The sequence below is a fragment of the Otolemur garnettii genome, unplaced genomic scaffold (assembly GCF_000181295.1).
Source record: "Otolemur garnettii isolate 467f Iridium unplaced genomic scaffold, OtoGar3 scaffold00018, whole genome shotgun sequence".
In the NCBI taxonomy this organism is placed as follows: Eukaryota; Metazoa; Chordata; class Mammalia; order Primates; family Galagidae; genus Otolemur; species Otolemur garnettii.
Window position 1 is genome coordinate 4,208,340 of NW_003852413.1, and position 14,149 is coordinate 4,222,488.

The 14,149-nt window shown below is 43.9% G+C and overlaps 1 protein-coding gene across 1 annotated transcript in view; it reads right to left on the bottom strand.

The window, feature by feature from the left end:
• The window catches only part of TNRC6C (trinucleotide repeat containing 6C), a 105,234-nt gene that overhangs the window by 56,173 nt on the left and 34,912 nt on the right, over positions 1 to 14,149 (bottom strand). The window contains exon 4 of the mRNA XM_023511183.1: positions 1,184 to 3,781. Coding sequence (XP_023366951.1) covers positions 1,184 to 3,781 — 2,598 coding nt within the window. The remainder of the gene's footprint in view (positions 1 to 1,183; positions 3,782 to 14,149) is intronic.

Here is a 14,149-nt window from a genome sequence, read left to right on the forward strand (position 1 = left end):
TTCACTATGTTGCCCTCAGTAGAGTGCTGTAGTGTCATAGCTCTCAGCAACCTCTAACTTTTGGGCTCAGGAGATTCTCTTGCCTCAGCCTCCCTTCTAGCTAGGACTAAGGCAACCATCACAATGCCTGGCTATTATTTTTGTTTGTTTTTAGCTGGCTCAGGCTGTCCAAACCCACCAGCCCCAGTGCATGTGGCTGACGCCCTAACCGCTGAGCTACAGGCACTGAATCCAGGCAGAATTTTGATGATTTTGCTTGATTTTGCTTCCTGCTGTACCCCCAGCAACTACAGTGCTGCCTGTCACATGGCAGGTCCCACAGGATTCACTGGGTGCTGATTTCTGGCCTGACAATCCGGGAGACCCTGCCGGGACAAAGGTGCCTCTCTGTGTCCTCTCATGGCTAAAGTGAGCCCTGCTCTGCTCACACTATTGCTCCGAGACATCCCTCTCCACACCTGCCCTGAGAAAACAGAACTGCAGAAGGTGCCCTGCTCTCTGGCCACTGCCAGCCTGGCTGGTTGTCCACCTGCTCCTTCCCTCCCATTCAATATGGAGGAAGCATTCCCTGCCTCCCAGACATAGCGATTCACTCCCTTTGAATCCATCTCCTCTCTGCTTGCTCCTTTCTGTTGGTTTTTCAACATGTTTGCCACCTATGACTGTGTCCCTCTGCCACTCTCCCACAGCTGTGCCTTTGGCCACAGCTCTGGCTAAGATGGGATCTTCCATATCCAACATCTTTTGTTATCTCTGCTGGACTCGTCAGAACTCTGATTCTCTTGCTAAGCTCTCAGGTACGCCAGTAGGGACACGATCATCTGCTCTGAACCATCTCTTCCCCATCTTCTTCCTCACACATCTATGTAGCTGCCAGGTCTTGCTGTCCTGTGCCATCTTTCTCCTCAAATCCATCTCCATCTCTATCCCGGCTGCTATCCTCTCTAGGTAGCTCCACCACCAAAACACCAGCCCGATGATCTACATAGTGTGCTCACTTTATTTTTTCTTAAGAGAGAAAGCTATTGGAGGATCTAGCCTTACTCTCAGTAGGTAATATTTAGACTTAATATGGCAGGGCAAAAGGGCCTTTAAATTATTTTAATGCTGTATGCTATCAAATACTAGTCAGAGTATTTAAGTATATGTAAGAGAATAAAGTAACATATAATACCTTTCATACCTGGACCGAGCAATGGTGACCGACTCAGCTGCGCACTGGCCTGGTGTGGGGGTGGCGTGTCGCCCCTGTGTGTGGTGCTGCTTGTGGTGGTGGTGGTGGTGGTGGTGCTGGTCGTGCTGCTGCTCTGGATGACCGGGTTGTTTCTATCCCACATGTTTACAGTTTTATTGTTATAGTTGCTTGGGTCCCCCCAAGCTGAGGTACCATCATCAATTTCCATCTTGCGTCGGATAGATGGTGGAGAGGGCTCTTCCCAGCCGGTCGCCTCGCTGCTGTCCTTCTGTCTGAGAGATGCCGGTCCCCCCGCCCACCCTGCTCCTGTCTGTTTCACAGAAGCAGCTCCTCCCCAGTTACTCACATTGTTATCATGGGGTTTGTTGGCCCAGTTCTGTTGGGGACCAGGTTTTAAAGACTCCCCCCAGTTTGTGCCCGGATTGACCTTTGCACTTGTGCCATTCCCCCAACCACTGGTCCCAGATCTTGCGGCATCACTCCAACCAGACCCTGATCTATTACTGTCTGCATCCCATCCAGATCCATTTTTTTTCCCGTCTCCCAAGTGTCCAAGGACAGATGATGAATCTGCCCAATCTCCCCCTCCGGCACCCCAGGCTGGATTCGATCTCTGTCCATCTCCCCAGTTTTGGGATTTGGGTTTTGGAGGCTCACCCCAGGTGGGTGACTTGTCCTCCTGATTTGCGGTCCCACTCCAAGCATGGCCACTCTTGGTGGCAGCAGCATTGCTAACAGCAGTAGAGCTTATTGAGTCCCCCCAGACCCCTGGCCCACTTGGCGCTTTGTTGTTGCTGTCTCCCCAACCTGTGTTTGCTGGCACAACGGCAGGTGGCGAGTTGACCCACCCAGATACTGAAGAGGTATTTGTACTGTTCATGATGGACCCATCATTCTTCCCCCCTGAGTTTGAAGGCTGAGTAGCTGCACAACCCCAGGCCTCTGTCCCATTGTCATTTTTTCTTTCAGACCTAGGGGATTCTTCAAATTCCCAGGCAGTGTTTTGCTTTACAGGAGTCTGTCCCCAACCAGTATTAGACAGAACTCTTGGGTCAAGATCGTTCCTTGGCAATTGGATGTGCCCTTGGTCTATAATCCCTTTATCACGTCTTCGGGCTTCTCCAGTTCCTTCCCGCCCAGTGCTTCCTTCATTGTGGCCAGAACCATCACTACTTCCTTCACTTGCTGTAGTTCCAGAAGATGCAGCTTTGGCCCAAGAGTTCAAGTGTTCACTGCCAGGCTGCACAGGAGGGTTCTGGCTGGTGGCACTGGGACTCTCCCACCCTGTCGATCCTTTCCCACTAATGTCACTACTGGAATGCTGGTTTGGGGGCTTTCCCCACTCCCCATTTACACCATTGGAGGTGCTCCGGCTAGGGTGGCCCCATGCTCCTGAATGGATATTACCTACACCATTGTTGCCCCCGCCCCTCCCCCATGCAAGTATTCCAGGACCGGCAGGTGGGCCTGAATCCCAAGCGTTTCCTCCATTTCCTTCCTTCTGCACAGCACTGCTGGATCCATTTTGTTTAGCACTTAATGCTGAGTTCACAGTGTCTGCATTCCCCTGACTGAACCCAGCACTGCTATTTCCTGTGGCAGAGTTACCTGGGGACAGTCCCCACACAGAATTGCTGACTCCTTCACCACCACTCCCACTGCCTTGAGAAACTGATGATCCATTAGCACCAGGAAGGCCTTGCAGGTGGGGCGGGATGATGGCCCCCATACCAACAGCCATGCCCCAGTTTGGCAGTCCGTTTGTCTGCATTGCATTGATAGGGTTTGGTGAAGAGTTCATGGGGTTAGTGTTATTTGGTCCATCAGTGTTAAGGTTCTGAGGTTGTACGCTGAAAGACACATTCTGAGAAGTGGACGTCTGTGGTTCTGTGCTCTCTTGCGGCAGCAAGTTTCCCCAAGCACCTAAAGTGCCTGTTGGGTTTCCATTCTGGTTGCCTATATTTTGACCTATGGCACTGACTGGACTGCAAATACTGGAAGGGGTGCCTGTCGCCACGGTTCCTTCATGTCCCAGTACAGGCCAGGCGGCTGGGTTGGCATTAGGGTTAAGGTTAAGATTAATGCCAGCATTGGAGTTGGAAGCACCCCAGCAGTTCTGACTTCTCCCATCTCCAATCATGTTGTCCATCTTTCCATCCCCGCCACCAACAGAGCAGTGAGTCAGGCCAGAGCTGGAGCCTGTGGCTACACCCCAAACTCTGGCTGCACCCCCATTACCGTTTGCTCCCCCTGCTCCAAGGGCACTCTGGTTAGAAGGGCTTTGGACGAGTGCGCCGTTGGTGCCATTATTGCCATTTGTCTTCTTGGTATGTCCAGTGAAGTTGCCCTGGGCACTCCCTGTAGCCATGCTACTGTTCTCTGAGCCACAGTTGGAGGCAGAGTCAGTGTCTGTAGTACATTCTGAGGCAGATTCCGTCTCGGGTCCTGTGATGGAAGGCCACGCCTCCTTGTCAGTCCTGTCTATTATCACTTTATCCCAGCTGCAGTTGGCTTCACTTCTGTAAGTGGGCTGCTGTCCCCAGTGGGAATTTTCATAATGATCTGCCAATCCACTGTGACTGAGATCTGAAAAAGATGAAACAAAATTCCAAATTAGATTTTCTTCCCATCTGTCAATGAACTAGTTAACTAGTCTGTGGGGAAGCTCTTTATAAGTTTTCAATTCTGAATGATAAATGTTAAAAAGTGACTTAAAGAAAAATTATTTGTCATCTTAATAGCTCTCATTTTAGAGACAGCTAATGTTCCTCCAATTATACTAAGTCTTACCACTATGCCGTCCTATAATCCTCCTGGAAAAGTCACAACACATATTAGCACAAGGGCAGCTCTGAAATGCACGCCACTCTGCCCCTGCAATTCCTATGGATACTGAGACTCTTTGGGAAACACCGACTTTCAAAAACAACTCGTATGTAGTTCTCTTCAAGAGTTCTAATTACAGGATTAATCCGAGTGACAGGATTGCACAGAGGCTGAGAGGGGGAGAAGACATGTTAGTGAATGCCATTTCATGTTATCAAAGATACTTAGGGTTAGAAACGATGAATTACATTTACGTATATTACTTTATCTGATCCCATCTGCAATTTGGTCTATCATTGTTTTCTGTGAATTAATAAATTCTCAGCCCTTTAGTATCTTCTTGGATCTCTGAGGATTCCAGCTATATCCTTAGTGTTTTCTTCAAAGATCTCCAAAGTAACTTTACATGATTATCTTCCTACAGCATTCACATCATTCCATTGTTATGATCCTTTTAAAAAATCTATTTGGGCGGTACCTGTGGCTCAAAGGAGTAGGGCACCGGCCCCATATGCTGGTGGTGGTGGGTTCAAACCCAGCCCCAGCCAAAAAATAAAATTGCAAAAAAAAAAAAAAACCTACTATTTGGGGACAGTGCCTGTGGCTCAGTGGTGCTGGCCCCATATACGGAGGGTGGCAGGTTCGAACCCGGCCCTGGCCAAACTGCAACAAAAAAATAGCCGGGTGTTGTGGCAGGTGCCCATAGTCCCAGCTACTTGGGAAGCTGAGGCAAGAGAATAGCCTAAGCCCAGGAGTTGGAGGTTGCTGTGAGCTGTGTGATGCCACAGCACTCTACCGAGGGCAATAAAGTGATACTCTGTCTCTACAAAAAAAATCTACTATTTGGTATCTGCATTTTATCTCCTATGACTTTCCTAATTATTTGAGTATTTCCAACACTGCAATCATACTTATATTCCAGTAAATTTTCTAGTAGACTTTATTCAAAGCATTACTCAAAAGTAAAGTAAAAGAAATGTTAAAAAAAATCATTTAACATAAACACACAACAAATTCACATGACTCAGAAATCCTTGATGGAGTTTCTTTAAATAGTATGATATACAGATAATAATATTTTCTTCTCTTTTGGAACTTTTTAATGATTATGTTTTCTTCAAATTTATTAATATCTTAACAAAAATCTTATTTGTGGAGAGCTAAAGCATGGGTTTCTTGGCTCAGCGCCTATGGCTGAAGTGGCTAAGGCGCCAGCCACATACACCTAAGGTGGCGGGTTTGAATCCAGCCTGGGCCCACCAAACAATTATGGCTGCAACCAAAAAATAGCCGGGCATTGTGGCGGGCGCCTGTGGTCCCAGCTACTTGGGAGGCTGAGGCAGGAGACTCGCTTGAGCCCAGGAGTTGGAGGTTGCTATGAGCTGTGATGCCACAGCGCTCTACCGAGGGGTCAGCTTGAGGCTCTGTCTCAAAAAAAAACAGACAGACAGAAAAAACCATGGGTTTCTCAAAGAAATTCTCTTTTAAAGTTTCCTTTTAAGGAAAACCAGGAAGTATGTAAAGAATTATCATTAGAAAGAACACATGCTAAAGCTAAGATCAACCTCAAAAAAAAATCTGTGTTGCCTAATTTTAAAAAGTAATGTGGCAAATTTAGAATTATGCTCTGGGTGATTCCAAACTAAGTAGCTAACAGCAAGTGAAAATTACAAAGGAAAAATGAAGATAGGCAATGAGAACTTTAAGTATCTAAACTACTATAAAACAATAAGTTTGTAACTGCCAATATTAGGAATTGGCTCTGCAATGCTGGTTTACGCCAATTTCCCCTGTTGGTTTTAAAATATCCTAAAAACTAGCTTATATAACAACTAATTGAAAGAGATAAACAAGCCATTCATCATTTAATACAGAAAATAAGATCAAGTTAACAGAGATTATGGCCTGTTGCCAGCAAGAACTACATTTCATTTTACCATCTATATGGCTGCCCTCAGGGACAGGCTTTGCCATAAGGCAGGCCACTGCCCTCTTGACTGGCACAGCACTCATGGCAACCCGCACTCAGAAAGCAGGTTAACAACCTGGCTTACCAACACATTCCTTTCTGTAAGTGGGGTGCCAATGAATACACAGTATTATCTTTCATTCCATAATCATCACACTGTAAAAGGACCAGCCCTTTGTTAATGGTCTACCTGAGGATTTGTGTGGAATGCTGTTTGAAGATTGTTCAGCCCCTAATTTTTGGGGTTCACACTCAGTTATATGACAGGTTTGACAAAAGAACAGCATTGCAAGCTAGTAGAGAAAGGAAGGACTAGATAATAAATACTGTTGGATAATTAGCTGCTCACATGAAAAAAAAAACCAAGTAGATCCCTTATCTCATAACATAAATAAAAATAAATTCTAGATAAAGGCCCAATTATGATAAGCATAACTTTTAAAAACTTAATAAAGAAATGTAGGATACTTTCTATGACTTTGGACATATCTTCTTAGAGAACACACAAAATGCATAAGCCATATAATGTTGATAAATTTGACTATGTTAATGTTAAAACATCTCAATGACAAAAGACATCATATAAGGAAACAAGTCACAGGCAGGAAAAAGAGATAACAGACAAAGAATGTTTATCAGATTAAATAAGTACTGCAAATCAATAAAAAAGACCAAGAGCCCAACAAAAAAGAGGCAACTTAGAGAAAACTCAAATGTCAATTAACATATGACACAATAAGCAACCTCATTAATAATCAAGAAATGCACTTTAAAACAAGACAATAAAGAAAAAAAAAAGTAAAACAACAAAACTATTTTCCAGTCTAGATGGAAGTGACACACACCAAAATCTGAGGACTGTGGTTCTCTCTGGGGAAGGGGACCAGAATGGGATTAGAGATTAGTGCCTTTAAAATTTTTAAAATAGAGATCCCTGAAGCAACTACAAAAAACATTATTAAATACCTATTGTGAATATAGTTATTTTTTGTACACTTCTATTTTCAAAATTTTTTAAAAAAATTAAGGGTACATGTGAATCTTTCTAAATGCAGAATATAAATGTCTTAACACAATAACTAAGAAAATGCCACGAAGGCAATGTTAGCCAGTTTGGTGAAAATATTTCCAAATTGTATATAAAACCAGCACACCGCACCCCATGACTGCATTAACGTACACAGCTATGGCTTAATAAAAAAAATGAAATGCTTACATGTGATACAAGTATACAAACGAGATGGCACAGCGGTGTGATTCAAGTCTATCTGATCACTGAATTAAGAGTCCAATTTCTCAAGCTAAATTTCTTGAGAGCATGGCTAGTCTTTTTTTAGTTTTATATCCATGATGCTTGCCACATATCTAGCAATCAATACATACTTCAGACAAAACCATAAATGTATAGGGCTAAAATCTCAGGGAGCTGATCAATCTGAAGTCACTTCTCAATTCTAAAAAGATGACGTTGGGTGGGCACAGTGGCTCACGCCTGTGATCCCAGCACTCTGGGAGGCTGACGCAGAAGGATCCCTTGAACTCAGGAGTTTGAGACCAGCCTGAGCAAGAGCAAGAGCAAGACCCAAGATGAATGCTGCTTAATTTTCAGTCAGTTTTGTAGGCAATGTTCAGATTAAACTTAGGTTGCCATGTTGACTAAAAACCAAGTTAGCTAAGTTAATAGTATTTGCAAAAATTCTGGGTTATCTACTTAGACAAACTAGTAGAAAAGGAACCTAGCTCAAAATATTTACTTGTAAAAAAAATTATGACTGAGACTACAAGTCAACATTAAAAAGAGTTCTCCTTTCAAAGATAAGTTAAACTAGAGAGGTCAGTTTGGAGTAATGACATGTAACCTAAAAAGAACCAAAAAACCCCAAGCAATCGTACTGTCTCTTTTCTTCCTCCTCTACAGTCTGCTCAGGGTTCCTGGGAGAAGTGGCAGCCTCTGGCAAGCTGTGGCAAACACATCTCTGTCACAGGAGAGGAGCTTAGGCCAGGGCAGCAGACCAGACCGGCCTGCTGAGCTGTGTTTAGCTCCCACTACTGGACATAACTGCTATTCCTTTTTTCCTTTTCCCCATTTCAGTTGTTCTCTTAAACTTTACTAATCCAGGTATCCAAAAATTAATTTTACTGAAAATTCAGTGGTGGGACATAGAGAAGAAAAGTACATAATTAGTTGAGTGTGGTGGCAAGACCAGCTTGAGCAAGGGCGAGACCCCGTCTCTACTAAAAATAGGAAAAATTAGCTGGGCATTGTGGCAGGCACCTATGGTCCCAGCTACTTGGGAGGATGGCTGGAGCCCAGACCTTAGTTTGCTGTGAGCTATAACTCCGTAGCATTCAACCTTAGGGTAACTCTGTCTCAAAAGAAAAAAAAAGTTTTTATTTTTAAGAATATCATATAAATAGAATATACTGTGCACTCTTGGCTTCTTTGGGTCAACATTGCACTTTTGAGATTCATCTGTGTCACTGCGTGTATTAGAAGTTAGTTCCTAGGCCATATGTGGTGGCTCATACCTGTAATCCTAACACTCTGGGAGACCAAAGTGGGAGGACTGCTTGAGCTCAGGAGTTTGAGACCAGTCTGAGCAAGTTAGACCCCATCTCTATTAAAATAGAAAAATTAGGCAGGAATTTTCTCAGGCATCTGTAGTCCCAGCTACTTGGGAGGCTGAGGCAGGAGGATCACTTGAGCAAAGGAGTTTGAGGTTACTGTGAGCTAGGCTGATACCATGGCACTCTAGCTTGGGCAACAGAGAGAGACACTGACTCAAAAAAAAGTTTAAAAAGGTTAAAATCCATACATTTGACATGCAGCATATCTGGAGAGAATTTATAGACAGAAGTGTTCTTATTCATAAGACATCACATACTGGACACTTGATCTATGGAGCACTCTGAAGTATTTCCATACACATTGGCTTCACTGAACCTTGTAAACAAATTACGGACACTTTACAGATAAGGAAACAGGCTCCAAGAGGTGAAGTGACGTGGTCAGGCTTTAGAACTAATAAGCAGTAAGGACTGAACCGAAATCCATGTTTTCACTGCACCATTCTATTATCAAATAACTCTCCCCTTAAAAAACCATCAGGAAAAAAGAAATAAAGTTCATGTATAATGGTAAGTTCTCTGCTGCTGTTCGTATGGTTTACACCATCTATAAATAGGTGTCTATAAAAATCTAAGTAACATAACTGTCTTATGTGATTAAATAAAAAAGGATTACATAATAGCATGGTTTAAAGAGAAAAGCTTTCCTTTTTTGTTTTTAACTTTCAAAATACTGCCAAATAAAGATAAAATTTTCAGTAAAAGTATTTAACAGAGAGCTTCCAAAAGCTACAGTAAGCAAAATTTTAATTAGGTATCAGATTAATCAGATAGAAAAGCGTGGACAAGATTTACTCAGAAGTGTGCCGAATACTTAACTGGCACCAAATGTGGATAAACAATAAACGCATCAATTCTTTACCATCACAGTTCTTTTAACTGAAATTCCAAAATAAGAAATAAATTATAAAAAGTAATTCCCAATGCTTCCAAGAGCTGACAACGTATGTTTACTAATGCTTCCTGAGAGCATAAATGCCTCACTACTTGGTTTTCAGGGGCAGGATCAACATTATAACTGTTTTCAGCTTTTGTGAACCAAAAATGCCTTCCTCTGCACTGCCTTTACTGGGTGTAAAAATCTTGGGGAGGAAGTACTTTGACTTCAAAATTCCATCTCTGGACAGACTCCCAACCATTTCATCTGTCAATCAGCATAAATGCAAGGAAATGTGAAATGCAGAACAGTAAGAAGTTTACTGGAAACAGGGACAGTGTCTAATAATGTCCAAAAGAATAAGCTTGCTGTTGTCTGTGTTTCTCTTTAAAGTGGCAATAAAATGAAATTGCTTCCTCAAGGTTAAGAACCTATTAAATAAACAAAGAAACCTGGCCAAAGTCAGCTTGTTTTCTAATTTGGGAGGGCCTGACCTGCTCACCACAGGGTGAAACTGCGGTGGGCACTCCATGGCCAAGTGTGCTCGGAGCAGCAGACCTTGAGCAGGCTGCTGTTTTCCAAGACGCCATTTTATCCAACCTGAACTGCAGCCAAGAGCTGGGGACGCGGAGCCACCCTCACATGCTGGAATGTCATGTCACAAACTGACTCAGAAGCAGCCGCAACTTGCTCTAAGTCTTCTGTTTCCCTGCTCTACGTGGGGTTGACGGGTGAGGAAATACCTGCAGAAGGTGCCGCCCAACCCTCCTAGGAGACGCCACCTCGCCCGCACAGCTGCCTCCAGCTACATCTAGCTTCGCCCGGGCTCTCACTCCAACATGTCGGCTGGGTCTGTGAGAGCCGCCTCCTGCAGAGCTGCCAGGGAGCTGCCAGGAAGCTCCAGGGGCTAGCCTGTGCCCAGGCCACCCCAGATGCCTGTGGCCGTGAGCCGGGCCGGGCTGGGCAATGCCCTTTCCACTTGAGGAGGTATCCAATTCATCTCTTCAACTAGGGGTGGAGGCATCAGCGGATGGGATTTTACAGCCTTGATTATCTAATTGCAGCTGACACTAAACCGATCTTCCGTCCTCTTTACATTCTTTAAATTGTCACAAACGCTTTTACTTCAGGACCCAGTTACAATTAGCACCACAGCCACTTTTCTTTGGTTTTTTGAAAGTCAGCCAAAAGAATAACGGCATATTGCCTATTGGCTGCAGGCAAGTAAACTGCTGCACTTGCATCCTGTCCTGCCTTTGTTTTCTGTTTCTTCTTTCTCTTTTCCTACACAGCTCCTAAACGGATGGCGTGCCAACACTGGCTGTAATATGCTAAATGAGCCCCATATGGAAATTGGCAAGTGTCCAACTTCTTAATTACTTTCCTGCCTCTATCTAGAAAAGATCTAAGTAGCAAACACTGCTGCATATTAATCAAAGCCTCTGTTTATACGTGTACAAAGCAGACACCAAAACAAGACATTGTTCCGCCTTCAGTGTAAGGAAAGTTTTTTAGAAAAGATAAAAGCTCTCAAGTATTTCAAGCTGGAGTTATCCTACAGACTTGCAAAAACAGTCTAAAAAGAAAAGAAAATAATAAAGTGGCAACCTTTGTAAACAGTGAAAATTACTATATTTATATACTAACACTCATCTTTCCAGTTACGATTTTTTGCCACTGGGCTAAATGAAGCTGCTCTCCAAATCAATACATTAATTAAAAAATCCACTTTCCGACCAACCTGAGCAAGAGCGAGACCCTTTCTCTAAAAAGAAAAAAAAAAAGCCTGGCAAGGTGGTGGCACCTGTAGTCCCAGCTACATGGGAGGTTGAGGCAAAAGAATCGCTTGAGCCAGAGGGTTTGAAGTTGCTGTGAGCTGTGATGTCACAGTACTCTACTTAAGGTGACAAAGTGAGAGAGTCTCAAAAAAAAAAATTCACTTTCCCTGTATGATTTTAGGAGAAGGCCAATTGTTTATTTGCCTGTACTAATCTATATTTAAAGAGAATCTGGAACCAGAGCCAGGAGGCACCCTGGCCTATCTACCTCGCAGAAGCCCTTCCACCACTGGTGACAATGCCTCTTAGGCTACTGCCAGTGAAAGGAGGAGATGAACATTTTCCTGCAAAGCTGAACCCCACCTACCATTCGGCAGTACTCTTGCTACCCTGGTTCCACCTGTACCCTCTGGAGCTGCCCAGAGGCATGGGCTCCGAGGCTCCCTGGCCAGCCCTTTGGCAGCTGAGATGCTCATGGGCTGCAGCTCTTCGATGTCTACTCTCAGGTGCCCTCCCAGTCCTTTGCCCATTCTGACATGCTTGTTTGAGAGCCTCTGTTTTCCATGAGCAATTGCACCCACAGGATACACCTATGCAGTCACATCATTAACCATTAACGGGAACCAATAGCTTGATGCTGGAAAACTTCACTTTGAACTGGTAGCCCATTGGTAGTCTGTTTTCACCTCAAACTTGATTTTCACTTAGACATCAGCATTAATGAACATTAAAAGTATCCAGGACTTACTGAGACAAGGTCTCACCCTGTTGCCTGGACTATGGTGCAGTACTTACTTTTGCATGCGACTATTAAAAGTCTTGTTTATCTTAGAAAATGGGATAAATATTGACTTCAATATAATGCTGTGAAACCAATGAAGCCTCTCAGGCAAGATGATGACACTAAGGCAGCACAGAGGGGGGTGACTGAACCTGCGATCATGTAAGAGACAGGAGGAAGAGTGTACATTGCTGCTCTCTGGAGAGCCTGTGGCCTGGCAAAAGTTCAGCTGGTTCTTAAATACAGGCTGTTATTATTACTGATAAACCATGAGGGTCACTGGAAGACCAATGCTACCTACACTTGTCACTGTTCCAAAGGGGTAACTCCATTTGTGTCCTCACTGCCTCTTGACATGTCTCAACTTGCCTGTCACAGGGCAGAGAACGCCACTGAGCCTTTGGTTGACAATGAAGAACTGGGCTCCAGGGGTCTGCAGGGTGTGTTTCTACACCAGGACAGCTAGTCCAGAGGCGTGACAATCCTGCCAATTGTCCCTCACTGAGGTGGTGCCTATTTACATTTCAACCAATAGCCAATCGGAGGTGCCCTCTCCCATTCTCACTGGTCACCTCTGGAGGCTCTGGGGTCTCGAGAAGATGAGAGGAGTTAGGACGCGTAAAGCACATGGACCTGGCAGTGGCAAACCATCGACAGCACTACTGTTATCATAGAAGAGGGCTATTCATGAGGTCTCAAAAGTTTTGACAATTTGGTAAGTGCAAAGTGGTCCATCACTGTTTTCAGTCACTTCCCCTGATCATAGTAACACTTTCAGGATGTCCAGGACTCATGTGTGGTAGTTCCACAATCTGTTCACACTCCTTGCCCACTTTTCTACCGGACTGTTGTTCCCATGTAGGGATGCGTGGTACTTTTGAGATATTTACCCTTTGCTATGTACATTGTAAACATTTCCTCTCAGACTTTATTTATGGTCTTATATAAAAGTTTTTATGTTTTTATATTCGAATTCATCAGCTTTTGTTTTCGTGGCTTATGACTAAGAGAAAATTTCATTCTGAGATTTGGCAAATTCTCTCATGTCATCTTTCAGCAGTTCTGGTATTTTTTTGCATGTGGCTTTTAGCACTCATTACTGGATGTGAGTCACCATTTCCTCAGTAACTGGTAGGCCCCCTCATGACTACCTGGTCTCCAAGTGCGCACCTGTTTCTTTTCTCCTCTCTCTCCTGCATTTCTTGGATCCATCCGTCTGCTCCTGTCCTGGTAACAGGCTGTTAGAAGCACTAGAGAATTACAGTTCCATTCGATAGCTCATTACTCTTTTCCAAATTTTTTTTGGCTGTTCTGCACATTTGCTCTTCTAGATGAATTTCAGAATTAGTGCATCAAGTTCCAAAAGCAACTTGCTGGAACAGCTTTACATTTGAATTTAATTTGATTCTATTACTACTGCTACTTAGTAACACTAATAGCCAACTTTTCCACCCCATACCCTCCTGCTGAGCCCTGACATTCTGCCCCTGGCCACAGTGAACTTCTGCAGTTACCCTGACCTGCAAAGGTGGGTCCACGCCTGTGTGAGTGCAGGTTGAATCCCGTGTAGTGACCTTTCCCCCTGCTTTGCACAACACAGTTAACTCAAAACTCAGCTCATGTCACCTCCTGGGAAGGCCCTGTCTGCAGTCTGGGTTAGCTCTCCCTTCCATATGTGTGCACATCACTGCATGCTTGTCTCTGTCACAGCGGTGAATTACTTATTCGCTCACTGGTCATTCCAGAACATTCTCCTTGTGAACTGTGGATTCCTGACACAGGGCATCTGTTATTCAGTAGGCATTCTACAAATGCTTTGCTTAATAAATCACTGAAGACACACAGGACAACCTAAAGTTCTTCAAAGTTAGCATCTCCTTCTGACAGAGTAAGAAAAGGGAGAGACATGAAAAGTATTAGGTCAGTGTAGTTAGTGTACTGTTTAGCTCAAGACACAGCAGAACCCGCGGGGGAAATTCTCTATATGAATAAGCTTGACAGATATTGTAAATCACAAGGTGAATCATAACAAACCCGTGACGGCTGGTCTAATCTACTGACTTAAGTCCTGGTAGGAATCACATAGCACATAAAG